Source organism: Elaeis guineensis, chromosome 5 (genome assembly GCF_000442705.2).
Source record: "Elaeis guineensis isolate ETL-2024a chromosome 5, EG11, whole genome shotgun sequence".
NCBI lineage: Eukaryota > Viridiplantae > Streptophyta > Magnoliopsida > Arecales > Arecaceae > Elaeis > Elaeis guineensis.
Window position 1 is genome coordinate 116,570,142 of NC_025997.2, and position 27,433 is coordinate 116,597,574.

The 27,433-nt window shown below is 40.1% G+C and overlaps 2 protein-coding genes across 8 annotated transcripts in view; both read right to left on the reverse strand.

Annotated features, from left to right (window-relative positions):
- The window catches only part of LOC105033358 (probable auxin efflux carrier component 9), a 53,005-nt gene extending 46,000 nt beyond the window's left edge, over positions 1–7,005 (reverse strand). For all 4 annotated transcript variants that reach the window (XR_012141602.1, XR_012141601.1, XM_073258279.1 and 1 more), the window contains exons 1-2: positions 6,150–7,005; positions 5,944–6,029 (exon numbers count right to left, since the gene is read on the reverse strand). Coding sequence is in view for 2 of the 4 variants with exons in the window: in XM_073258279.1 (XP_073114380.1) it covers positions 5,944–6,029; positions 6,150–6,892 (829 nt within the window). In the remaining 2 variants the exon portion in view is untranslated. The remainder of the gene's footprint in view (positions 1–5,943; positions 6,030–6,149) is intronic.
- A 9,815-nt stretch (positions 7,006–16,820) lies between these two features.
- Positions 16,821–25,076, reverse strand: LOC105033356 (probable auxin efflux carrier component 9). Of its 4 annotated transcripts, none has more exons than XM_073258281.1 (7): positions 23,968–25,076; positions 23,289–23,374; positions 21,128–21,285; positions 18,785–18,854; positions 18,614–18,696; positions 17,231–17,356; positions 16,821–17,128 (listed from the first exon to the last, which is right to left on the reverse strand). In XM_073258281.1, the coding sequence occupies exons 1-6, from the start codon at positions 24,615–24,617 to the stop codon at positions 17,246–17,248; spliced, it is 1,158 nt and encodes a 385-aa protein (XP_073114382.1). In that variant the 5' UTR covers positions 24,618–25,076; the 3' UTR covers positions 16,821–17,128; positions 17,231–17,245. The 4 variants fall into 4 exon arrangements, with proteins under 4 accessions (XP_073114382.1, XP_010906421.1, XP_073114383.1 ...); XM_073258282.1 differs by having other exon boundaries at positions 17,115–17,128; positions 18,778–18,854; positions 23,968–25,075; XM_010908119.4 differs by having other exon boundaries at positions 17,231–18,696; positions 18,778–18,854; positions 23,968–25,075.
- Between the last annotated feature and the right edge of the window lie 2,357 nt (positions 25,077–27,433).

Genomic DNA, 27,433 nt, shown 5'->3' on the forward strand with positions numbered 1-27,433 from the left:
TGTATTAAATTATCGTCCGCCGAACTTCCCCTGTCGTTCGACTTGTCCGATGTTGACGTCGTTGGGGGGTACCCAGTCGTCGATGCGCTGGTTTGTTTTCCTCGTCGTTCACGACTGCAGGCTCAAGCTTGGTGGTCCGAACTCCGCATCGCTTTGGAGATGTCGCTGTCTTCTTGACCTGCGTCGAGAGCCTTCTTAGAGGCCGGGGGTGTTTGGTAGGAACTTTCCGTCTTTGTTGGGACCAGGTTCCTTAGGTCTTTGGCGTGGTTTGTCCTTCATCTGTTTTCGACGTTGCTCGTCGCTCTTCCTCTTTAATTTCTCTCCTCTTCTCAGAGTGAGGGCCCCCCCTCACCTTTTGCAGGGTTGCGTAGGAGTGTGAAGGTGCCGCCGAGGGGCCTTTCCCCTTTATCCGATCTTATCGGGCGGTCGGGCTTCGTCACTGTCAGGGCGAGGTTCTCCTCCTGTTTCCAACGGGGCCACAGGGGCACGTGAGGGCCATTGCAAGGGTCTCTCCCCCCATCCGGTCTAAAAGAACTGGGCCTTCGACTTTGCTCATGTCAGGACGAGGTTCTCCTCCTATTCCTGACATGGCTGTGGGGGCACGTTAAGGCGTCGTAAGGCCTCTCCCCCCATCTGGTCTAAAAGAACCGGGCCTTCGACTTTGCTCATGCCAGGACGAGGTTCTCCTCCTGTTCCTGACATGGCTGTGGGGGCACATTAGGGCGTTGTAAGGCCTCTCCCCCCATCCGGTCTAAAAGAATCGGGCCTTTGACTTTGCTCACGTCAGGACGAGGTCCTCCTCCTATTCCTGACATGGCTGTGGGGGCACATTAGGGTGTTGTAAGGCCTCTCCCCCCATCCGATCTAAAAGAACCGGGCCTTTGACTTTGCTCATGTCAGAGCGAGGTTCTCCTCCTGTTCCTGACATGGCTGTGGGGGCACATTAGGGCGTTGTAAGGCCTCTGCCCCCATCCGGTCTAAAAGAATCGGGCCTTTGACTTTGCTCATATCAGGACGAGGTTTTCCTCCTGTTCCTGACATGGCTGTGGGGGTACATTAGGGCGCTGCAAGGCCTCTCCCCCAATCCGATCTCAAGATAATCGGACTTTCATTTTAGTTATGTTAGGATGAGGTTCTCCTCCCGTTCCTAACATAACTTTGTTTTAATTGTATGAAGGGGTTATACCCAGTCGTGACAAATCCATGCCAAACGGGGGGAGCATGCCAAGTCGAAAGGAATTTAGATTCAAGGCGAAATCGTAAGCGATACATTTATAGGTTTCCCGGGTTCCATGGTTGTGGGAGGTCTGTTCCTCTTTGTGGCCCTCCGGCGATGGAGTCGATAGTCCCGATTGGAGGTCGATCTCCGGGCTGCTCCTCCCTCCTTGACGGCTCAGGTTACGGCAAGGCCCTTGGCCGATCTTCTCTACCCTCGGGCCGGCGTCGAATGAACCTGTCGAGTCGACCTCGCCGAATGAGCTCCTCGATCTCGTCTCAGAGCTGGATGTATTCCTCCGTGTCGTGGCCGTGGTCACGGTGGTAGAGACAGAACTTGTTGGGGTTGCGCTTTCTGGGATGTGTGCGCATCCTCTCTGGCCTAGGGAGCTGCTCCTTGACCTCCATCAGTACCTGGGTCTTCGAGGCATTGAGGGGGGCGTAGTTGCAGAACCTCCTCGGTGGAGAGCCCCGCCGAACCCCACGATCCGGACTCCTCTGCCTGCGTACCCTGGGCGGAGTATGGGCACGCTTGTGCTCAGGAGGGGATCGAGAACGCGGCCGAGCTTCCCTCGACCTTTTTTCGACTGCGGTCTTACTCGAGTCTCCCGCCTATCGCTCTCTCGCGGCCTCCTCATCCTTCATTTTGAAGGCTTCTTCCACTCGGGCGTACCCTTCAGCCCGAGCCAATAAATCAGTAAAATTCCTGGGGTACTTCTTCTCCAAGGAGAACAAAAGGTTATTCTTCTGAAGGCCGCCCTTCAGAGCGGCCATTGCGACTGATTGGTCCAAGTTCTGGACCTCCAACACCGCGACGTTGAAACGGTTGATGTAGGCCCGGATGGACTCCCCTTCCCTCTGCTTGATATTGATGAGGGACTCCGAACCCTTCCGGGGGCGCCGGCTGCTGACAAAATGGGCCACGAATTGGTGGCTCATTTGATCGAAAAAAAAGATGGTACCCGGCTTCAGAGCCGAGTACTAGTTTCTCGCCGCTCCCTTCAAGATGGATGGGAAGGCTCGGCATAGAATGGCGTCGGGAGCGCCGTGAAGCAGCATCATCGTCCGGAAGGCTTCCAGATGATCAACCGGGTCCGAAGTCCCATCGTAGCTTTCGAACTGGGGGAGCTTGAAGTTTGGCGGGATCGGTTCCTGCATGATCATTTGAGAAAAGGGAGGGTCAGTGCAAATATCTTCACCATAAGCGGGGGGAGCATGGCGGAGTTCTTCAATCCGCCGGTTCATCTCTTGGAGTCTCCGGTCTAGAAAATCCTCTCGACTTCGAGTCTCGAGGGTCCTCTGGCAGAATGGGGGCGGAGATCTTTCAGGGATAGAGTCGTGATCCGATTGAGGGCTCTCCACCCTCGGGTTCGTTTTCCCAAGAAAGACGGGACGGCTGGCCCAAGTGGCCCGCCCCACCGCCGGATTCTGGTGTTCCGGCGACACCTTTTCCAGGCGCACTGATGCCTGCGGCTGCTGCTGCTGCTACATAGCCTGCACAGCTTCAGTGAGGCCTCTGACCTGCTGTGCTAGCAGATCAAACTGCTCCACACCGACCGCCGTCGTCGTCGGAGGAGGAGGAGGTTGGGAAACAGGGGGTGAGGCCGGAGCCTGAGATCTGGCCGTGGAGGCCATGGATCATCGTGTGGACGCCTTGCGGGGAGGCATCGAGCAAGGACTGAGTGGAGAAAGGAGGAGGGGACGCCGGAAGAAATGCCCGGGGGCGGTCCCGTTGAGCGCTCCTTTAAGAACAAGGATACTGAGAAGACACAGGCCCTTTCTTTAGTGCCAATCCTGTTGGTGCAAAAATTCGCTTGCGCCGGAGAAGCTGGAGTCGAGGGAGTCACGATCGCCGTCGGGACCTGCAAAATAAGTCTAAATCAGAGGTGGGGTTGCTCCGACAAGATCCTCCGACGCTCAAGTCAGTTCTCTGCCTCAATAAGAATGGAGCGCTCGAACAAAAATTTTAGCAGAATTTTTAGGTAAAAATAAGAGCTTATGGAATAACGTATCTGGGGTTCCCCTTTTATAGGCGGAGGGGGTAACAAACTGATGGTGACACCTATAACCGTCTGGCAGTGGGCCACCCATAGTCAGAAAAAGTTTGTTGCGGAGAGTAGTGGGGTGGACCCATGGCTATTACCGGGGCGTGCCACGTGGAGTCTACCACGAGAAGCGGAGCGACGTCCGTTGTCACGACCTGCCAGAGGATAGAAGAATCGCGCGGTATCCATCGCAGGAAGTGGAGCAGGATCGTGGCCATTATTACGGCCTGCCAAGGAGTGATGGAGCCGCGTGGAATCCATCGCAGGAGGTGGAGCAGGGTTGTGGAGTGATGGAGCCGCATGGAATTTGCCGCAGGGAATGGAGCAGAATCGCGGCTGTTACTGCAGCGCGCCAGGGGATGAAGGTCTGTCGGCTGAAGTCCGGCTGGAGTGTCTGGCAGAGAGAGGTAGTTAGCCATCTGTCCAAGAGGAGCTCGGAATCCAGCTTTTGCAGGAGTTCGGATGGAGTCTTCCTTCAGTCACAGCCGGGGGCGGAGCCCGGCTCTCGTAGGAGCCCGGGCGGAGCTTACCAGCAATTGAAGTTGGTGACGGAGCCCGGCTCCCGTAGGAGTCCGGACGGAGTCTTCCTGCAGTTAAAGTCAGGTGCGGAGCCCGGCTCCCGTAAGAGTCCGGACGGAGCTTACCAGCGGTTGAAGTTGGTGACGGAGCCCGGCTCCCGTAGGAGTCTGGGCGGAGTCCTCCTTGCGGTCGAAGTCGTGGACGGAGCCCGGCTCCTGTAGGAGTCCGGGCGGTTGAAGTTGGTGATGGAGTCCGGCTCCCGTGGGAGTCCGGACGGAGTCCTCCTCGCGATCGAAGTCGTGGACGGAGCCCGGCTCCCGTAGGAGTCCGGGCGGTTGAAGTTGGTGACGGAGCCCGGCTCCCGTGGGAGTCCGGGCGGAGTCCTCCTTGCGGTCGAAGTCGTGGACGGAGTCCGGCTCCCGTAGGAGTCCGGACGGTTGAATTTGGTGACGGAGCCCGGCTCCCGTGGGAGTCCGGGCGGAGTCCTCCTCGCGGTCGAAGTCGTGGACGGAGCCCGGCTCCCGTAGGAGTCCGGGCGGAGTCTTCCTGCAGTTAAAGTCAGGTGCGGAACCCGGCTCCCGTAGGAGTCCGGACGGAGCTTACCAGCGGTTGAAGTTGGTGACGGAGCCCGGCTCCCGTAGGAGTCCGGGCGGAGTCCTCCTTACGGTTGAAGTCGTGGACAGAGCCCGGCTCCCGTAGGAGTCCGGGCGGTTGAAGTTGGTGACGGAGCCCGGCTCCCGTGGGAGTCCGGACGAAGTCCTCCTTGCGGTCGAAGTCGTGGACGGAGCCCGGCTCCCGTAGGAGTCCGGGTGGTTGAAGTTGGTGACGGAGCCCGGCTCCCGTGGGAGTCCGAGCGGAGTCCTCCTCGCGGTCGAAGTCGTGGACGGAGCCCGGCTCCCGTAGGAGCCCGGGCGGAGCTTACCAGCAGTTGAAGTTGGTGACGGAGCTCGGCTCCCGTAGGAGTCCGGGCGGAGTCTTCCTGCAGTTAAATTCAGGTGCGGAGCCCGACTCCCGTAGGAGTCCGGACGGAGCTTACCAGCGGTTGAAGTTGGTGACGGAGCCCGACTCCTGTAGGAGTCCCGACGGTTGAAGTTGGTGACGGAGCTTGGCTCCCGTGGGAGTCCGGGCGGAGTCCTCCTCACTGTCGAAGTCGTGGACGGAGCCCGGCTCCCGTAGGAGTCCGGGCGGTTGAAGTTGGTGATGGAACCCGGCTCCCGTGGGAGTCCGGGCGGAGTCCTCCTTGCGGTCGAAGTCGTGGATGGAGCTCGGCTCCCGTAGGAGTCCGGGCGGTTGAAGTTGGTGACGGAGCCCGGCTCCCGTGGGAGTCCGGACGGAGTCCTCCTCGCGGTCGAAGTCGTGGACGAAGCCCGGCTCCTGTAGGAGTCCGGACAGAGTCCGGCTCCCGTAGGAGCCCGGGCGGAGCTTACCAGCAATTGAAGTTGGTGACGGAACCCGGCTCCCGTAGGAGTTCGGGCGGAGTCTTCCTGCAGTTAAAGTCAGGTGCGGAGCCCGGCTCCCGTAGGGGTCCGGACGGAGCTTACCAACGGTTGAAGTTGGTGATGGAGCCCGGCTCCCGTAGGAGTCCGGATGGAGTCCTCCTTGCGGTCGAAGTCGTGGACGGAGCCCGGCTCCCGTAGGAGTTCGGGCGGCTGAAGTTGGTGACGGAGCCCGGCTCCCGTAGGAGTCCGGACGGAGCTTACCAGCGGTTGAAGTTGGTGACGGAGCCCGGCTCCCGTAAGAGTCCGGGCGGAGCTTACCAATGGTTGAAGTTGGTGACGGAGCCCGGCTCCCGTAGGAGTCCGGACGGAGTCTTCCTGTGGTTGAAGTCGGGGACGGAGCCTGCAAGGGTCAATCCCGCTGAGAACTTCGACTGTGGGTATTTTATATCCAACAGATATAAAGTGTAGATGGAAAGGAAGATCTATTCGGCCATTGTTGATTTCTTTTTCTGTAAGACGTTTCGACAACAATCATCAATTATTATTCAGAGATTTCAAGGTATGATTGATTGATTGAATTTTATTTTAATTTTTTAGATTATTTTTATATTCTAATCTTCTGTACGAGATTCATGAAAAAATTTTCAACACGCCAGAATCAAAGTGTTTATCGAAAAAAAAAAAAAAAAGACATTCATGGCAAGAATAGTCACGAGGATACATACCGATGTTGAACATGCTAAGTCCAATGGCTGTGCCAGATATTATGGTTACCGAGTCATCAATAATTTTAGGCATTTTGATTCCAAACCTGTAGCCAAAAAAAAAAAAAAAAATTCATAAACTAGGAGAAAAATGAAATTCAAGATTTTCAGTTCAAAATTTTCAGAATCATTATACCAATCAAAGTTGATGAGCAACATTTACATACCCGAAAGCGATAAAAGACCAGATGAGGCCAAAAAAGCTGGCATGAGTGTTTGGGATCCTGCAAAGCTTCCTCCCAGCCACTGTAAGAATAACCCACATCGACGGCGGCGATGGTGGTAGCTTGATCGCCTCCCCCTCTCCCTCTTCCACCAGGTGCCCATTGAAGGCAGCAACAGCAGCCTCTTTCTCCGACATCGGCCGCAACGTCGGAACCGAACCATCCGGTTGGCATCCTTCCGTCGCAGCGCAGCGGGCAGCCATGTACTCGTACAAGAAGATGACAAGATTATACCATACGGCGGCTTGGAGGACGACGATCTGAACCATTAAAGCATCAGTCTGAGGTCCATACATGCCGCGGAGGAGGGGGATTCCCATGACGACGGTGTTAGGGAGCGTGGCGAGGGAGAAGATGGTGATGACCCAGGGGAGGGAGGAGGAGGAGGCGCCGGTGGCGGAGCGGGGGCGGAGGCGGGCCCAGATGAAGAGGATGGTGAGGAGGAGAAGCTTTTGACAGGAGTCGGCGGCAAGGAAGCGGGGGTTCATGGCGTAGGGGTCGTTGGAGGAGAGGAGGTGGAAGGTGAGGAGGGGGATGGCGAAGACGGAGACGAAGCGGTTGATGCCGGTGCATTGGTCGGGGGTGAGGGCGTGCCACCACCGGACGGCGCCGTAGCCCAGGGTCATGGCGGCGTAGAGTGGGGCCATCGCCTCGACCACGCGGTCGAGGCTCGAGGCGGAGATCATCTCCTCCTCCTCCTCCTGCTCCTCCTCCTTCTGATCACACCGCCGGCCAGTGAGGGTGGTGTCGCCGGAGACGTGGAGGCATGGCTGGTCGTTCTGGAGGTTTTCTTTTGTTTTTTTTTTTTTTTTTGTTTTTCCTTTTTCGTTGTTTCTGTTTTATTTAAACGGATATAACGTTCATGATGGAATCCCTGCCGTTAGGAGGTCTCACGGTTAAACCGTTATTGACCGTTTCATGGTCACAAATGTCATTAGTTGACCAGGTCTGCGCGGACTGGTTAGTGATTAATGAAATAATTATATGAGAATAAATGTAATGACTGTTACCATCATGATTATTACAACAGAATTATTGTCCACCAATTTTTTTTAAAATCTTGTGCACAAAGGTTTGAGTCTGAACATAATATCTTATTTTAGCGCACAACCCTTGCCATGGGAGATCAACCAGATAATGGTTATTATTTGAATTTCCATTATCAACATAATTTTAAGCTATTAATAACAACTTTTAAAACATTACAACAACCTTATTTTTTTTCCGAGCCACATGGTTTAGATTTAGAGATCACCAGCATAGCCACATTTTATACTACTAATATCAGGCACGTACAATGATAGGATACACGGCAGGAGATGATCTTCCAAAGAAGAGTCAGAGCCACAACCAAAGAGACCTTCAATACTGTGATGGCCCGGCCCGAGTAAAGAATCCCAGCCCATCAAAGTCCAAAAAAAAAACAAACAAACAGAGGAGAAGACTCCCGAAGAGAGTCTTCTTCCTCCTCTCGTCGGCTCCCAATCGGAGTTGGAAAAGATCCCTCCTCTCGCTCTATTTAAGGAGGAGATCCCTCCTCTCTCCCTTCCACCGAAGATCCTAAGCCCAGTCGGCGGCAATCACCGGAAAACTACCGCGGAAGACCGACCTGTGCACGTCCAATTTGCTCGTCGGAAAAGCCTCGCCGGCGTTGGAGGTAAGCCTCCTCCCCTTCCTCTCTTCTCTCCTTTCCTTTCCATACTTGTGTGCACGCTCGCCGACGATCGAAGTCGCCGGATTTTGTTACGGAAGAAATCTTTATTTTTGACGTTTTTTTTATTTTCGATGCCGGTGGTCACCGCCGACCACCGATTTGGCCCTCCTCTTGTCGTTGGGTCATCCCCCCTCCTGCCGACGGCCACCCCACGCTGGCTGCACCGTCGATCGAAATTCCAATGAGGGGATTTAAGATCCCCTGTTTCAGTTAAAGCAAGTCCGGGAAGAAGAAAAGAAGAAGAAGAAGGAGGAGGAGGAAAAGAAAAGAAAAAGAAAAAGAAAAAGAAAAAGAAAAGAAAAAGAAAAGAAGAACGAAAAGAAAAGAAAAAGAAAAAAAAAGAGAGAAAAAAAAGAAGAAGAAAAAAAATAAAATAATAATAAAATAATAATAATAAATATGATTTTCTCTCCTCTCTCTTCCGTGAAGAAAAAGAAAAAAAAAGAAAGAAAGAAAAGAAGAAAGAAAAAAATAAAATTAATAAATTAATAAATAATGATATAAATAATAAAATATGAGAAAGAGAGTTTCTTTCTCTTCCCTCTCTCCCTTCAGCCTGAACTAGTATTTTCTCTCTCTAGAATTGGACTTTCTCTCTCTACTTTTTCTCTCTAGAATTCTCTCTCTCGATTATTTCTCTCTCCTAAGATTTCTAAAATTTTGAGAAGAATGATGATGAATTTAAATGATCCTCGTAATGGATTTTTGATCTGTGATCGTCGGACGGTACACCGACATCCATTTTGATCAGATCAGGTATTTTTAGATTTTATTTCTCATGATTTTATTGAATTGTCTACATGATAATTTCAGCATGATTTGATCTGATCGATCGGATTTGTTGAATCATATTGTCTGAAAAATCCAAGATGAATTTTCTCTCTCTAAAATTTTCTCTCTCTAAAATATTCTCTCTTTTGATTTATTTCTCTCTCTAAAAAGGTTAGTCAATGAAGAAATTTCTTTCAATAGTTTTGATCTGATTCTAATGAAGAACCCTGATCCATAGTTGTCGGGCAGTGTGCTGGCACTCACCTTGATCAGATCCGATATTTTTCAATTTGATTATCCATGATCCCGCTTTAATCATGATTTGATCATGTTGATTTCACCACTCGAGATACTGGACCAATCATAATGTTGGATTGTGTCACCTGATCAATTCAAATTATACCTCATAAATTCTCTCTCCTCTAATTGTCTCTCTCTACTTGATTTTATGAAATCGATGAAGAAACCTCGGTCCTATCATTTCAAATTCGATTTGATCTGATAGTCAAACTTTGGATCGTTAAGGTCCTAATTAGATTTTGATTAGATGAAATTAGATGATTGGACCCAATCTAAATCGTTGAAATATGGTATTCGTATTCTTTCTAATTATTGAAATTGATTCTGTATAGGATTGTAGATGTTTGATCATGGGATATCGCAATATGATCTACGAACAGAATTTTTGGAAGAAAATTTATAGAATTATGTGGATTTATTGAAATGCGTTTGAGGTAAGTAATGTTTCACTTTTTTTAAATTTATCGGTAAATTATAATGTATTTTTCTGACATGATTTGTGAAACGATGCATGAATTGGATGAATGGTATTTTGTTATGAAAATATCTTATTTGAAATGTTGTGATGAAGCATGATTGAACATATTGATTTTATGATGCATTATATTGATTGATTTCGATACTACATGATTATATATTTTATTATTGAAATTAGAATATGAAATATGATTTATGAAGAATTCTGATATAAGAACAATATGAATTGATAACCTGACTATGTAAAGGACCCTGCCAATGGAGGCATATACGTTGGCAATTGATTTGTCCTGAGGGTTTACGTCGCCAGAGAGACCAGCAACAAATCGTCAGAGAGACTAGCGGTTTCAAAGGACTTTGCTGCCAGATGATTCGCAGCTCACCGCAAGAAGATACGCGGTGTTATGACCCTGCCACAAGAATAATATGGTCATAGTTCATGGTTGACGGAAAGAATTGAAGAACAAAAAAAATTAAAATCTGGAAAGAAACTTGAATTTTCGAAAAAAAATGAATTTGACATGAATTATGTTGCATAATTGAAATTGATTTCGAATTAATGAACTCTATATGCTTATTTTTTATAAATAATTATTTACTTAAATGCCTGATGAAATCTGTTGAGAAGTGATCATTGCTTATTGGGCTGTCTAGCTCATTACCTCCTATTTTTACTGTTTTTACAGATATTGAGGAATTAAGATGATACAAGATATGAATGGAAGAGTGGTCAGAAGCAGAATCTCTATACTTTTATTTTTGGTTGAAAGTCTTATTGAATTTTAAGTAAGGACTATGAATCATTGTGGAATTTATTGAGACATTAAAGAAAAAAATTAGATCGTTATATTTTGGATTTAAATTATTGACTAATTATTCTGCTGTTGTTTTAGGATAGTATGATAAGATGCCTTGCATGCTTATGGGAAGAATTTTCTATGAGTATGCGGCAGTTGCTATGACCCTCGATTCACAATCTCAGGTCATGGGCGTGACAATTAATATGGTATCAGAGCATAAGTGGATGAATTATGAAACATAGAATCAGATATAGAATGGGTGTAAGTGAATAGACACTAGGGACATTATACTGTAGATCTTTGATGATTATAGTGGAAGAAATCTTTATAATTTTTGATTTAATATTAAGATTATGTATAAAAGGATCGCAAGAGATTATGACATATGAAGTTTGAAATATAATGGATAATCTATAGATCATGATATGATTAGTTAGATCTTGATCGAAAGTAATCACAAAAGAATTGACATAAAAATTTTATTGTGCAACGTGGTTATTAATTTGATCATTGGTTATTCAAATAAATTGTAAGTTCAAATTCGATGTGAGAATAATACTATGATATTACTTCTAGTTGAGAAGTTGACTATTATTGGCAAGATAAAGATTTGATAATAAAATATTATTTCAGAATGAGCTAAGAAAATTTTTTTTTATGATGCTTGATTGGAATATTTATCGAAAGTGAACTTGGTATGTGGATCATATATAAAGTGGCATATTAGGATGAATGCATATTTGGAGATATTGCAAAGAAGCCTATTTCTTATTCATGAAATTGATTTTGAGATTGTAGGATATTCATCATACTGGAATCTTTAATCATCATTCTTAGATCTAGATAATGGATCTTATTATGTCTCTTGGAGACTACATGATGTGTATGAAATTTCAATTTAAAGATTTCGTATCTAAGTTGATCAAGAGATTTTCTGATATTATTGTTGAGGTTGTTAATGAAAAATTGATATCTTCAGATTAAGATAAAAGATCTGATTTATATTTATTTCAGATTAAGGGATCCATGTGAATTTATAATTTAGAAATTTTGGATTTAGAAATTGATATGGAGTTCCTTTGCTTTTGTTAACGAGGTCTCTAATTGAATCTACTATTAAATGGAGATTTGATTTTTTTGAAGCTTGTATGATTGTTATGAAAGGATATTTGATAGATATTGAAGATCATGATGATAGAAATTTTAAAAAAAAATAATGATTTGAAATTCTTATATATTCTGGTTATGTCCAAATTTGGTGGAGCATCGAAGGATTTTTTCTTCATTAATTTGACTTATAAAGATTTTTGGTTTGAAAATTATCGAATTGAATTGATATGAGAATTAAGATTTGATTCATATTGATTATAGTAAATCTGTATGATGGTTTAAATATGATATTGGACTCAAGGGTTGATCAAGATTATTGATACCAGTAGAAGTATGAATGAGAATCAGAAGTTAATCTTTGGCTTCAATTGAAATTTAAAATTTTAATTTTTTTTTTTATTGATAAGGTAAAGAAATAATTTGATCAAATTTTTTTTTGGTAAAGCTAAAAAATTTTGATTGTTAGATCAGAGGGGCGCAACGGAAGCATGGTAATCTGGATTACTTTGAGTAAGTCAGGAATGTTGATTCTTTGAGTCAAAGAATTATGATAGATGATATAGTTTGATACAAGAAAAATATTGATATTAGAAAGAATAATATTTTAAAAATTTTAAATTATTTTAGATATCCTAATGTGATTTTTAAAAGTAGTGCTTTCACCTACTATGCTACAAAAATAATTAGCATCCTAATTTTAGGATGAGTGGACCTTTGATTTTTTATTTTAGATTTAGAATATTTAGAGATAAATTTTCTCTATCCTAGAATTAAATTTTATAATTCTCTATTTATTAAGAAGAATTTGAGATTGTTTATCGAATAATGATTTCGATCTTAGATTATTATACTCAAATATTTATCTCCAGGGTATAATAAAATTTGAAGTTAGAACTCTTTTGATCATTATTATTTCTCTGACTGAATGAAAAAGATTGAGGTTATCTATTGATATTATCGATTGTTCTACAAAAGATGGATTGGAGTTATTTATAATTTAATTTGATAATGAATCGATTAATTAAGAGTTGTTAATGTTTAGATAAAGAAAATTGATATACTTACTTAGAATAGAGACATTAATTTTGCTTATAAGAAAAATATAGTTTTGATTTAGATCAATTTTTGAGTTATTGATTTTTATTATGGAATGACTTAATGATAAAATTTGCTTCAAGAATTAGAATATTTAAGAGTTTGAGGATTTGAGTAAGAAAATTTTGATGACTAGAAATAGTGATATTAATTCTAATCAACATTGGTGATATTGATCTTTATGAAATAACTTAATGATGAAGTTGTATCGAGAATTAAAATATTAAAAGTTCGAGAATGAGATTGAAATGATAAATCTTCAACCTTTGAAAGTACGAATCAAGAGAAAATATTTTTGAATTTTGATTGATTGGGATGTCATCATATGATTCACATAAGTATGTTTTTCCTATCTTATGATGGGTTGAAATTAAGAGTGGATAATATTTAAAAAAAAAAAATGAATGATGATGATGAATGAAGTTCTTATGCAAGAATAGAGACCTTGATTTTCTTTTACCTACAAGAGATGGATTTAATTTTAATTTGAGTCATGAGATATTGAACATGATTTTTATAAGAAATGAGATCATAATTTCAAAATCTTGAAACATTGAAAATCTTTGAAATGTTGATCTTGATAAATAAGAAAATGAATGGTTCCATTTCAGATCAATATTTGATGTATTGATTTTTTCCTTATAAAATAATTTAAAAATAAATTTATATCAAGAATTAGAATATTAAAATATTTATGGATGAGATTCAAGTAAGAAACTATGAAGACTCAAGCAAGAAAAATTTTGAGGATGAAATTTCTTTTAGAGGGGAAGAATGTGATGGCCCGGCCCGAGTAAAGAATCCCAGCCCACCAAAGCCCAAAAAAAAAAAATAGAGGAGAAGACTCCCTTCGGGAGTCTTCTTCCTCCTCTCGTCGGCTCCCAATCGGAGTCGGAAAAGATCCCTCCTCTCGCTCTATTTAAAGAGGAGATCCCTCCTCTCTCCCTTCCACCAAAGATCCTAAGTCCAGTCGGCGGCAATCGCCGGAAAACCACCGCGGAAGACCGACCTGTGCCCGTCCAATTTGCTCGTTGGAAAAGCCTCGCCGGCGTCGGAGGTAAGCCTCCTCCCCTTCCTCTCTTCTCCCCTTTCCTTTCCATGCCTGTGTGCACGCTCGCCGGCGACCGGAGTCGCCGAATTTTGTTGCGGAAGAAACCTTTGTTTTTATCGTTTTTCTTTGATTTCCGACGCCGGTGGTCACCACTGACCATCGGTTTGGCCCTTCTCTTGTCGTTGGGTCGTCCCCCCTCCTGCCGACGGCCACCCCACACCGGCTGTGCCGTCGGTCGGAACTCCAATGAGGGGATTTAAGATCCCCTGTTTCGGTCAAAGCAAGCCTGGGAAGAAGAAAAGAAAAAGAAGAAGAAGGAGGAAAAGAAAAGAAAAAGAAAAGAAAAAGAAAAGAAGAAGGAAAAGAAAAGAAAAAGAAAAAAAAAGAGAGAAAAAGAAGAAGAAGAAGAAAAATAAAATAATAATAATATAATAATAATAAATAGGATTTTCTCTCCTCTCTCTTCCGTGAAGAAAAAGAAAAAAAAAGAAAGAAAGAAAAGAAGAAAGAAAAAAATAAAATAAATTAATTAATAAATAATGATATAAATAATAAAATATGAGAAAGAGAGTTTCTTTCTCTTCCCTCTCTCCCTTCAGTCTGAACTAGTATTTTCTCTCTCTAAAATTGAATTTTCTCTCTCTACTTGCTCTCTCTAGAATTCTCTCTCTAGATTATTTCTCTCTCCTAAAATTTCTAGAATTTTGAGAAGAATGATGATGAATTTAAATGATCCTCGTGATGGATTTTTGATCTGTGATCATCGGACGGTACGCCGACATCCACTTTGATCAGATCAGGTATTTTTAGATTTTATTTCTCATGATTTTATTGAATTGTCTACATGATAATTTCAGCATGATTTGATCCGATCGATCGGATTTATTGAATCATATTGTCTGAAGAATCCAAGATGAGTTTTCTTTCTCTAAAATTCTCTCTCTAAAATATTCTCTCTTGATTGATTTCTCTCTCTAAAAAGGTTAGTCAATGAAAAAAAAATTTTCAATAGTTTTGATCTGATTCTAATGAAGAACCCTGATCCATGGTTGTCGGACAGTGTACTGGCACTCATCTTGATCAGATCCGATATTTCTCAATTTGATTATCCATAATCCCGATTTAATCATGATTTGATCATGTTGATTTCACCACTCGAGATATTGGACCAATCATAATGTTGGATTATGTCACCTGATCAATTCGAATTGTACCTCATGAATTCTCTCTCCTCTAATTGTCTCTCTCTACTTGATTTTATGAAATCGATGAAGAAACCTCGGTCCTATCATTTTGAATCCGATTTGATCTGATAGTCAAACTTTGGATCGTTTAGGTCCTAATTAGATTTTGATTAGATGAAATTAGATGATCGGACCCAATCTAAATCGTTGAAATATGGTATTCGTATTCTTTCTAATTATTGAAATTGATTTTGTATAGGATTGTGGATGTTTGATCATGAGATATCGCAATATGATCTACGAACAGAATTTTTGGAAGAAAATTTATAGAATTATGTGGATTTATTGAAATGCGTTTGAGGTAAGTAATGTTTCACTTTTTCTAGATTTATCGATAAATTATAATGTATTTTTCTGACATGATTTGTGAAACGATGTATGAATTGGATGAATGGTATTTTGTTATGAAAATATCTTATTTGAAATATTATGATGAAGCATGATTGAACATATTGATTTCATGATGCATTATATTGATTGATTTCGATACTACATGATTATATATTTTATTATTGAAATTAGAATATGAAATATGATTTATGAAGAATTCTGATATAAGAACAATATGAATTGACAACCTGACTATGTAAAGGACCCTGCCAATGGGGACATATACGTTGACAATTGATTTGTCCTGAGGGTTTACGTCGCCAGAGAGATTAGCGACAAACCGCCAGAGAGACCAGCGGTTCCGAAGGACTTTGCTGCCAGATGATTTGCAGCTCACCGCAAGAAGATACGCGGTGTTATGACCCTGCCACAAGAAAAATATGGTCATAGCTCATGGTTGATGAAAAGAATTGAAGAACAAAAGAAATTGAAATCGGGAAAGAAACTTGAATTTTCGAAAAAGAAATGAATTTGGCATGAATTATGTTGCATAATTGAAATTGATTTCGAATTAATGAACTCTATATGCTTATTTTCTATAAATGATTATTTACTTAAATGCCTGATGAAATCTGTTGAGAAGTGATCATTGCTTACTGGGCTGTCTAGCTAATTACCTCCTATTTTTACTATTTTTATAGATGTTGAGGAATTAAGATGATACAAGATATGAATGGAAGAGTGATCAGAAGCAGAATCTTTATACTTTTATTTTTGGTTGAAAGTTTTATTGAATTTGATGTAAGGACTATGAATCATTGTTGAATTTATAGAGACATTAAAGAAAAAAATTAGGTCGTTATATTTTGAATTTAAATTATTGACTAATTATTCCGCTGTTGTTTTAGGATAGTATGATAAGATGTCTTGCATGCTTATGGGAAGAGTTTTCTATGAGTATGCGGCGGTTGCCATGATCCTCGATTCACAATCTCGGATCGGAGGCGTGACAAATATATCCAACAACTATATTTTGTTCCCTGCAGTCTGCATCAGGTCTCTGTATATAAGCATCCGTGAACGCCTTGAACCCCAGTTCTCTGACACGACAAACCGTTTCATCCTGGAGAACACCTTGTTTATACTCAATTTCAATCAATCTATTGATTGTTTCTCTTACAACCCTATTGATTGCTTCTCTCACTTGTGAGTTAGTACTTTCCTTCTTGCTTTCATCTGTACATATTTTGCATCATATCCGAAATCATGAAGTCCTCTAATTGAGGTGAAGTTGGATCCTGTCTCCAGATAAGACCGATTGCTCGATCTGGAATGCCAGCAACGCAACTGGCGATAATTTAGTTTCTCAGAAAACATGATAAAAAATTTGGAGTTTTCATTTAATATTAGAACAGATAGATGTTGGAGCTTATTTTCAGATGTGAATGCTCGGTCATTGATTGATGTTTCTTCTGTTATAGTCGTTGAATATTAGTCCCTTTCTTAAATTTCGGCAGAGTTGTGTTGGAAAACCAGGACTGACATTGGGTAAAAGTTATGGAGCCTTTGCTTTCATGTAATGTACATATGTTATAACTGGGGATTAATTGATGTCCATTGCATGTTTAGCCATTATTAAGCATGACCATTAGTGAAGAAAGAGCCTGCATCATTAACTATAGAAAGATAATATAACTCTTTGATGAAAACTGAAGGTCTGTATTAGATATGCAGCACAATTCCTTCAGAGGATCAAACATACATTATCCTTTTGTGTTTTCGAGAAGAATGCACTCTTCTTTGGTTAATACAGGGGTCTGCTTCATTTAGGTCTGGATACAAAAGCATGACTGAGAAACTGGAATCTACAACTATTCTGTTCCGCGTTGAAATGGACTGCTGACAAGCTACATACGTATTGGGGTTTGAACTATAACAATGATCAAATTCTGATCCGATGTCTGTAAACTTGTTCTCTCAAAAAGGTATATCAACATTTAGCTCATACAGAAGGATCACTGAATATTCACCTGAATCAATCACATATATATACATTGAGATTATAAATACATAAAATGTATTTAATCATATGAGAGAGGCTATATAAATAGAAAACTAAATTGATGGTTAACCTGAATGCAACATTGTCACACTTCTCCATGAGCGTCTCTGGATTGCATATACTTATGCTCCAACTTCACGTTAGAGACTGCAGCAGAACAGGACTGAAGCACAAACTTTTCTGGAATAACAAAATTCTTGAAAGAGGAAATATTCATCAGCAAATTTAAGTTTCTAAAGGACAAATGTTTTATAGGAGTGCTGAGAGAGCTTCCATAAGTAACACTCGAACATGTTAAAGTTTGGTTTGGTGTTGAACCGTTTAAAAGTACTTTATATGGAGGATGTCTCCTTTATGAAGTGATTACTATGTACATTATTCTTTGATCTTTGATGAGTTGTTACTCTTTACAATTAGGAAAAACATTGAATCTCCAACTTGAAGTATAGGAAACCAGTTCTGACATCTGAAATAACTTTTTTCTTTTTCTTTTTCTTTTTGATGAAAAGGGTGGGAGAACCCACCCAAGATTTTAGTAAGATAAAAAAAACGTACAAAACAAAAAGAACAAAGTGCAAAAAAGTGAGGAAAAAGAAGTCTCCCTATTTCCAACCAACCAACCAACAGATGTCTGAAATAACAATGGAAGCATATATATGTGCAAGATGATACAACTTCTGTGAGATCAAAGGCAGGTTTTCCATTTGCCAATGTTTATGCTCAAATGGAGCAGCATTAGAAATAAACATGGAAATAGAAACTTATTCACCCATATTCAAGGGATTCACATTCTCAAGAAAAAAAGGTATCACTTAAACTGTTGCTGTGAAAAAACCACAATTAATTAATCTCGTAATGCATGCCTGCAATCAGTTCTCATATGACCTTTTTTCCTTTTCAATCAAATGGAACTGAAATAATAGAAAAGAGAACAAGCTTTAATGTCTAAAATATAAGAACATCCCATGTAATTAATAAATCTGCGGTGTAGAACATATAGTTACATGCTGTGCATGTAAGTTAGGTCTTTTATAACCAAGAAAAATATATTGTTTGACAGAGAATTTCTAATAGTAATTTGCATTGCATCTTGGATGTAGTACAAACAATTACATTCTGAGGATTTGCATGCTTAAAATCAAAAGCTAAAATCTTGGACAAAAGTTTACAGAGCTACATTTTGATGATTTATCCAGTCCAAAAGGACATGGAGCTTATAAGTTCTAGTACGAATGGAAAATGTTCAAGTTCCTGATATCTCCAAACTACTGATGTCTCCCATCTTTGCACTGTGCCTTCCAGTATCCTATTAACTGCTCTTCAAATTTAGAATATTAAACCAAAAGAAAGGGATGAATTATGATTTCTGAATTAAAGAATCAACAATTGCAAACATAGGATTAGGTCCAGTGCCATGGTGGCAAGGTTGGGCGATGAGGAGCTGCTTACATACATCAACTGTCTTCACCTTGTAGTCCCAATAAAATATAGTAGAGGATTGTGATTGGAACAGATATAAAGGTCCCGATGATAACCCTGCAATTATTAGATTGGAAATTAGAAAAATGTAGCTTAATGACATACCTAGCGATAATACGGCAGAGTTAAAGCTCAAACCCAGAACTCATTATGTCTGGATGCACATTGTATTCCTTTGCATAGACAAAAGAAACAGTTGCAAGAGGAAGAGCCGCCTGTGGTTTAAAGACAGGATTAGACCGTCATTTCTGAACCCACAACTACTGATTTCAGTTGATCCAAAATTTCAAGACTAGTAGGAAATTGTGCAATTATTCAGTCACTATATTCTTAAGATGTGGATAGTTCATATGTGGTATTCAGTGGAACTCTTCAAGGAAATTACATCAAAATGTTTCAGATTCAATTCACAGAAGAAAATGGAGTTGAAAGTGCTGAAAATACAACTTATTTATTCAATAAGGAGCTAATTTCTAACTATATTAATCAAAAATATATGACAAAAAGGTCAGGAGGAATCTTTTATAAGACTAAACTTAATGCAACTTGACTTGAAAATTATGCTAGAAATTCAAGATTTTCTCAAGCTGCATCCAAAAGGTAAAATAATGAGAATTCCACTACACTGATGAAGGATGAGAGTGGCAAACTAATGCAAATAAAAATCAAACGAACTTCTTTTCTTTCTTTATGATAAACTCATAATTTTTCTCAATGAATGAATTCTGTAGTTCCAAAGATGGTTTTGTCTTCTGCATATGATGAGTGGTTTGATCAGAAACATGATTTTTGAAGCTCTTTCTGACAAATCTCCAAATTCAGAAGGTACATTTTGTCAAGCTTGCAAGGAAATCTTAAAAGTTACATCTCTATGAAGCCACACATGAGTTCTTCAAAGTTGAAAGCAACATAAAGAAACCAGTCATATTATTCCGGAGGATTACTTACTCATCAGCAAATGTCAATCAACAACCTGAAGGATAGATACTTACTGACAAATTCTATAGGATTATTTCTCCTGCTACAATCAATAGTTGATCTCATGAAATATCTAGTTCCAAAGATTGCTTCGCATGCTGAAACTAATGAGATGGTGACTGAAAATGTGACTGAATTTGAAGATTTTGCTGGCAAGTCTACAATTTAGATGGCTCAAGGCTAGGTTCTATCAGCTTGTTTGAAAATCATAAAGGAAGATCTCTATGAGCCCTCACATGAGTTTTTCCAGAGTGGTGAACTTCTGGAAAAAGAAAACCATTCCCTTTTTTCTGTCTTATTCTCAAAGGCAAAAGATGCAGTCTCAAAAGGAAGAAGCAATTGTCCATCAGCATCCACAAAAGGAAGAAGGAGAATTTCGTAGATACTTGCTAACGGACTCCTAAATATTATTTCTCCTATTATAAGCAATTGCTAGTCATCAATCATTTAAGGAAGAAAGAACTCTCAGAGCATTCTTCTTGCACAGGAATTGTCAAACTTTTTTGTTATCGAAAGGGTACTTCTAAAGCACACCTCAACGTTTATTTTACAAATTCTTATGATACAGTGAACAACAAATTTCTTCTGAAGCTTTTAAAGAATCTAGTTTTCATGAAACATGATCGCTTGGATATAAGAATGTATCAGTACTCCCTTGTTCTCTCATTGTTCAACAGCATTTCATTAAGGCTTTTATTGTCCACAGGTGGCAAGCTACATTGAGCTGTTAGATAATGGAACTTAACCGCAGGTAGCTCAACTATATTTGCTGATGATGTTTTACTCTCCACCAGATAGATAAAATTAAAGACTGTCTGTGTTTGACTAAATATCAGATATGCAAGCTAATACTGTTGAACTTGTGAGGCAGTCTAGATTGAGAATGAATCATGAAGTAGAGCAGGATATACCTGCAGGAAAAGAAAGTAGTTATAGATGATATTACTGGCATCTCCATGCTTGAAGTGGTATATTTGCTGATAAAGCACTTAAGACTATCCCTTATTCCTCAAGTTTAAAGAACAATTTGTCAAACTAACTGACAAAGTCAAGAGAAAGGTAAGCACCTTGCATTTCAACCACCTCCCATTTGTTGCTAGATTTCAACTGACCATCGCAGTCCAATGACTTCTAGCATGTACCGGATGGAGTAACTTTATATTCTAAGAGTAGTCTAAGAAAATTACAAGGATGTTTTTTTTGACCTCCTTTGATTTGGTTCTGGCCATAATAAAAAATATCAGCTAATGTCTTGCAGAGAAAAGGAATAAACCAAAACTTGTGCCTCCTTTTTGCAAAAAGGAGAAGCCACGGAACTGTCATATAAAGTATTGCTTTGCTCTTGTTAATTTGCTGAAGAGCCTGTGCAATTTTAATCTATTGACCAAGCTTGTCTTAGAGTAATCTGAAGTTTTTGAGCAGTAAAATTTTGACCAAGAAGTATGGCCAAGCAACAAATTGGGCTGCTAATAAAGATAAAACAGAAAAGAAGTTATTTAATTATACTTACCTGTACAGCAGCTACATGCAGAAGCAAGCCTTGCAGTCCAACAGCAAGTGAGGATGCGACCATGATTCCAGGGCCTACAATAAATTTGACTATCACGGCAAACGTTGCCATCGAATAGCCACATGAAATAAATTTTGACTGTTGGGCTATGAAGGTACCTGCACCCAGGAAAGATTAGTTTGAAATTTTAGTTTAGTGACAATGACTTCAGCGGTAGTGCATCTGGGCAATTTTAAGGAAAAGAGTTGACGCATTTGTTTATCTAAAACAGACAGAGTAGCCTATATTATACGAAATACAACAGCTACATCTACAATGAAATGCTAAAGTTAGAGGTAAACCTTTCTTTTTTTAATAATTTCTCTATTCGTTTCTTTACATACATCATATACACATCCATGCATGCATCAACGCATGCATATATATATATATATATATATATAGAGAGAGAGAGAGAGAGAGAGAGAGAGATTGCTTGGCTACACTTAAGTGGCTCTCTAGTCATATTCGGTCATATCTAAATTGGTTGATGAAGATTCCATGTGATCTACTACCTCTAAACTACTTACACATCAAAAGTTTCATGATTTGGAAACCACTAGCCTATGTATCAAGTGATCAAAAAATCGGATAGTTTAAATAACATAAAACAATATATGATTTTTGATTACTTGATGAATAGACTATGGATCTTTAAATCATATGATTTTTTTTTTTTAATAAGCAGTTTAAAGGTAGTAGATCGTATTCAATGACTCAGATCATCAATAAAGGAACCCCATCATCCAATCTAGATCTCATCAGATCAGAGCGGAGATCCACTAGAGTGACTAAGCTCTCTCTGTGCATGCATACATATGTACATATATATGTATGTATGCATGTATGTATAGATATAAATATAATACATGTATGCATATATACATTACATACACCGTGCAAACATACACATAAACACACATACATACAAACACATGCAAAAGCACACTCGTGCGTGTGCACACACTCATACATATTACTCATGGATGAATTTGATTGTAACCAAATAGAGTAAATAATATTTGTCTGACCATTTCGGATGTTGAGAGGGGGCAATTGTATAACTTTGCAAAACATTTGGATTTAGTCTAGTCCTAACCACAACTAATCAGCTAGGCTCCAGGTAGGTCTTAAGTTCCTCTAAACTATTAAAATGCCTTGTGCTCTGCATGAGGGTCCGACTTTGTCACCTCTGCAAGGCTAAAATGCTGCTCACCATTTGCAAAGGTATTCCAGTTCACGATTACATCTGAAATTCCCTTTGTGGACATCCTCTGGTCTCCAATGTCACCCACAACCTGCATATTCTTCCACTCGGTAACTCTGAAGACCTGAACCTGATCCTGCAATTAATGCAACCATGTTCTAATTTTGATTGGGATCTGGATTTGATTCCTATCCATCTGATAATGATATGAATATTAATTGTGCCATAATGTTTATTCCATAGGCAACTATGCAGTATCATTCTATATCGGATTATTCCACAGGAAAGAATTATTCTTCAAGGATGCATACACAATATTCCAGTTTCAGTGGCGGCTCTTGTGATAAATTCTCTTCCAGTGATCTTAGAGGTGGACAATGTAAGTGAAAGTATTGCAGACTAATAAGCCTATATTAAAGCACCATCTTTTAAAACGCATGTCTATTAATTTATAATCACTATAAATTAACGACATGCATCGATGGGCTCGTAAAATCATGTGTTCATCAATTCTTCTCTAATTAGTGCTCACCCACTGTCATTCAATTAAATCAGCCTAGTAACTTCTTAATTCCCCTACCATATCAGAATAACAATCAAATGATTTTGCATGATATAAATTAAACTAGGAACACTATATTGAAATACATTAATTACATTTTTGAAGCTCTGAAATCTTTGAATTTTGATATCATGATAGCTGATAACCTGTCTCCAAAAGCTTAAGATATGAAGGAACTAGTCAACATAGTAGTATCAGGCCTAAAACGTCCATTGATCAGTTACTTGGGCCACTATCCTAATGCATTTCTTCAATCTGGTATTCGCATCATACATCAAGGAGCATATAAGCACCTTCATCCATCCATTGAGAATATGGTGATGTCAGTGAAGATGCTTGATAAAGATACATACCTACACAGAACATGCTTAATCCTGTGGCTGTAACTGAGATTATTGAAAGTGAATCATCTATAATTGCCGGCATTTTGATCCCCAACCTGCCAAAAAAAAAAAAAAGAGAAGAAGAAAGAAGAAAGAAAAGCAAAGCATGCATATTTGCAGGCATCATAACAACAATGAAAAGGACTCATTTGGTTCATGGGAAGAGAAGAGGACAAGCATGATCCATAGAAAAAATGGAGAAATGCTTCACATTTGATTGGAGTTTTTGAAGGAAAGAAATGAGAAAGTAGTTTTTTTATGGGAATAAAATTCTCATATTTGATGGGAAAGAAAAACCCACATGCGATATGAGAAGTCACTTTCCGATTTTTTTTGGCTATATATATATATATTTAAATGCTCTTAAGCTTTTAAATAGATAGTATAAGATCTTTTCATTTATTAAGGATATAACAAATATTTTACACAATTTTATCAAGAAAGTAGATAGTCAATCGAATATAAGTCATTCTGCAATATGCCATTTTCCTATGATCCACGAAACATAAACAAATTATTTTTTCAGGTACTATACGTCTATGCATCAACTTCTCAGGAAAAGTATTCCAGCGAGAGGAAATTCTTCTGTGAACCAAATGAGTCCAAAATGAGCAATAAGAAAAAAAAAAAAAAAAAGAAAAAATCGAACCTGAAAGCAATTAAAGACCATAAAAGACCAAGAATCGCAGCATGAGTTCTTGGCATCCTGATTAGTTTCCTTCCGACCGTCACTGGAACGCGCCATACTGACATCAGTGGCGGAAACTCCATTGCATGATTGCTGTTCATCTGCTCCTGCTCCATGATGTCATGGCGAGCTGATATATACTCATACAGAAAGAGGACGAAGTTCCACCAGAAAGCGCTCTGAACCACGACAATTTGAACCATAAGCTGCCCGGCGGCAGGCCCGTACATGCCGCGGAGAAGCGGGATCCCCATGATAACAGTGTTGGGCAGAGTAGCAAGACAAAAGACAGTGATGACCCAAGGAAGGGCGGCGGCGGCGCCGCCACCACGGCGGATATATGACCATGCGAAGAGGGCGGCCAGGAGGAAGAGCTTCTGGAGGGAGTCGGCGGCGAGGAGGCGGGTGTTCATGGTGTAAGGATTGTTAGAGGAGATCAAGCGAAAGGCGAGGATGGGGAGAGGGAAGAGGGCGACGAAGTGGTTGATGCCGTTGCATTGGTCGGGGGAGAGGACGCGCCACCACCGGACGGCGGCGTAGCCGAGGGCCATGGCGGTGTAGAGCGGCGCCATGGCCTCTACCACGTGGTAGAGGTTGGAGGTGGTGATCATTTACTTCTGGCGCGTCTACGTAAGGATACGAAAGCTGGGCTTGGTAGGGGACTTGTAGGTCCATGCATGAGGATTTATAGAAGCTGGTTGTATAAAGAGGATCGATATCTAACTCTTCCGGTACAATTAGTTAGTTGAGAAGCTTTGCTCTTTACGTTAAAGAATCCAGATATGACAAGAACATTGACGGTGAGGAAAAATTGAACAGGAAATTTCTTTACCATTTTTTTCATGGTTATGGTGGAGATGCCATGTTGTAGAATTTGAACCCTGTACCTCTTTCAAGTGGAGAACCATAAATGGTAGCTAAGTTAAAGTTGATGGAGAACTTGTTTGCACAATCTTGGAAGATGCTGAATGAAAAGTTGGATATTTATCAGGAGTTTGGGTTCTCGCAATTTCATGTAGAATTGGAATATAAATTTGAGATGTCTAAATCAAAAATTATCAGTTGTTGTGGTCAATCTTCTATTGCGCCCATTGTCGGTGAAGAGTACCTGCAAAATAAAATCCGTACTGATCAGAATTGTGTCCGACGAAAATCCTTCGATACTTAAGTCAGTGGGGAGTGGGAAACAGCAGATGAATGTTTAGAGAGATAGAGTATCAACTCAAAAGAGTCTTTATCAAATGCTATTTATTTACCTCTTTTTATATAGATGAGTTGTTGGTAACCGTTTGTAACGATTAGACACGTAGATCTCGCTTATTTCGATATTATGTGATCGTGGGATGGACGGTTATATCCATCACTGATCATGTTTTGACCATTATGCACTTTCTGCGCTGACGGTTTCTGATATGCCGACTCTATGTCGGTAATCTAAATATATCGATTATATGTCAGCAGTTGTAAAAATCTGAATGACCATCGATCGGCAATTCTGATATGTCAATGATCATCGGTCTGAAGTCAGTTAAGTCGTCATAGTCGAAGTTTGCTAGGAATGGTTGAAAATAACCGACTGTTGGTCGGCCAACCGATTGATAGTCAACGATTCATGTTTATTGGGCCGATTGAAATTCAGAATCAGAAAAGTCGACTGAATTGCCCCAACACCAACCATACAAAACCTATAAATGACTGGTGATAGAAAGGATTGGATATGCACCATCTTAGCCCGGTCTAGTTGCTCGCCGTTAAGAGAAAAACGACTGAGATGGATTTGGCTTTAGTTATATCACAAATTATAGAGAGAATCTAAAGTCATTTCTGAATCCTCAGGTAACATGATAAAATTTATAAATAACATGTAAATACTTTATGAAAGATTAGAGAGCAAGCGAATAGCTAAAGTATTAGTATATGATTTGTGATGACCCGGCCCGTTGGGCCTAAAACCCATTAAGCTCACCCAGAAAAAAAAAATTTATGAGAGAAAGTTTCTCTCATCTCTCTCTCTCTTAAGTCTAAACCTTTTTTCTCTCTCTCTAGAATTGAACTTTCTCTCTCTACTTTCTCTCTCTAAAAATTCTCTCTCTAAAAATTTTCTCTCTCTAAGAAGCTCTATGGATCTCCTATTAGGCCATCTTCTCCACTCCTAGGGACCTATAATCTTAAATCGATTTAAAGTCGAACGAGAGATTTATTAGACTGATCATCAAGTCGGTCATCTTCTTATATTATATAATTTTATATATGAAATAAAATTTAATGATGATTTAATATTTTAAATAGGACTGTCTGATTCATTTAAGAAAGATTAAAAGATCTAGGACGATCGAGGTATGTAGATCTTACGCTCTTTATTTATTTTTAAATCTCCATAATTTTCATGCATAAGATCTCTTATTGATGAAGTCATATTTTTCATAAAATAAAGATCAGAATATGTGATATGAAAAAGCATGTTTTATTATGAGCATTGATTGCGTGAATATATTTTATAAAAAGTTACATGATTATGAAGCATGAGATTTTATTATTTTCCATCTATGTATATGTATATTTTAAGAAAAAGATACAAAGATTTCAAAGGCTCTCAGATAGTTACGAATGAATCTCTTTGGAAAGGTCGACATCCAGAGCTAGCATCCACACGAAATATGGCCCTGCCAGTGGGTATAAAGTTGGCACATGAATTAAGAACTCTGTCGATTAAAAAATATGACCCTGTCACGGGTATAATAGTGACCTTAGCACGAACATCTGTGAGTAATTTTTTTTTGAAACATGATACGAATACATGACAAAAATGATTTATGATTCATGATTGTGAAATATACATGATTTATGCATGCATGATGAGCTTATAACTTGTTTTATTACATGCTCTATGAAATATTTATTTTCATAATAATTATTATTTGTGAAATAATGCATTATCATAAAAAATTTTATGCTTGATCTAGTAAGGAAGCGGAAGTCTACTTATTGAGCTAGTGAAGCTCATATTTTTTTTGTTTTCTTTTTCATGTACAGAGAAATAAGGCTAGGACCGGTAAAAAGAGAATCCAGGCTTGGGGATCGGCAAAGCAAGCTTGAAAATTTTGTACTAGAAATTCAGTTTATGTTTATATTATAGCTATTATAAATTTTGAGGCTTGGATTATTTTATCTTTGGATTTAGATGCTTTGAACCAGTTTTGGTTTAATTAAATATTTGAATTGAACTTTATTATTACATTTATTTATGATACACCTGTTATTATATTTAAGAAGATGAATTTTGGCTTCGTGTTATCGCGGGCCCATCCCTCGGTAGCATGGCCGTGTTATATCCCAGATTTGGAGCATGACATTTTATGGTATCAGAGCGATAGGTTTAATCATGGGTAGAACTTAAAATCTAACAGTGGGTAGTTAGGTTACGTAT

What these genes read in the sequence shown, in the direction of transcription:
- LOC105033356 (XM_073258281.1), bottom strand. Translation starts at nt 24,617, where the DNA reads ATGATCACCACCTCCAACCTCTACCACGTGGTAGAGGCCATGGCGCCG. An exon ending in ATTAAGCATGTTCTGTGTAG is followed by an intron (nt 21,286 to 23,288) that starts GTATGTATCTTT and finishes TCCTGGGTGCAG; the next exon opens with GTACCTTCATAGCCCAACAG. An exon ending in TGTGCATCCAGACATAATGA is followed by an intron (nt 18,697 to 18,784) that starts GTTCTGGGTTTG and finishes TAATAATTGCAG; the next exon opens with GGTTATCATCGGGACCTTTA.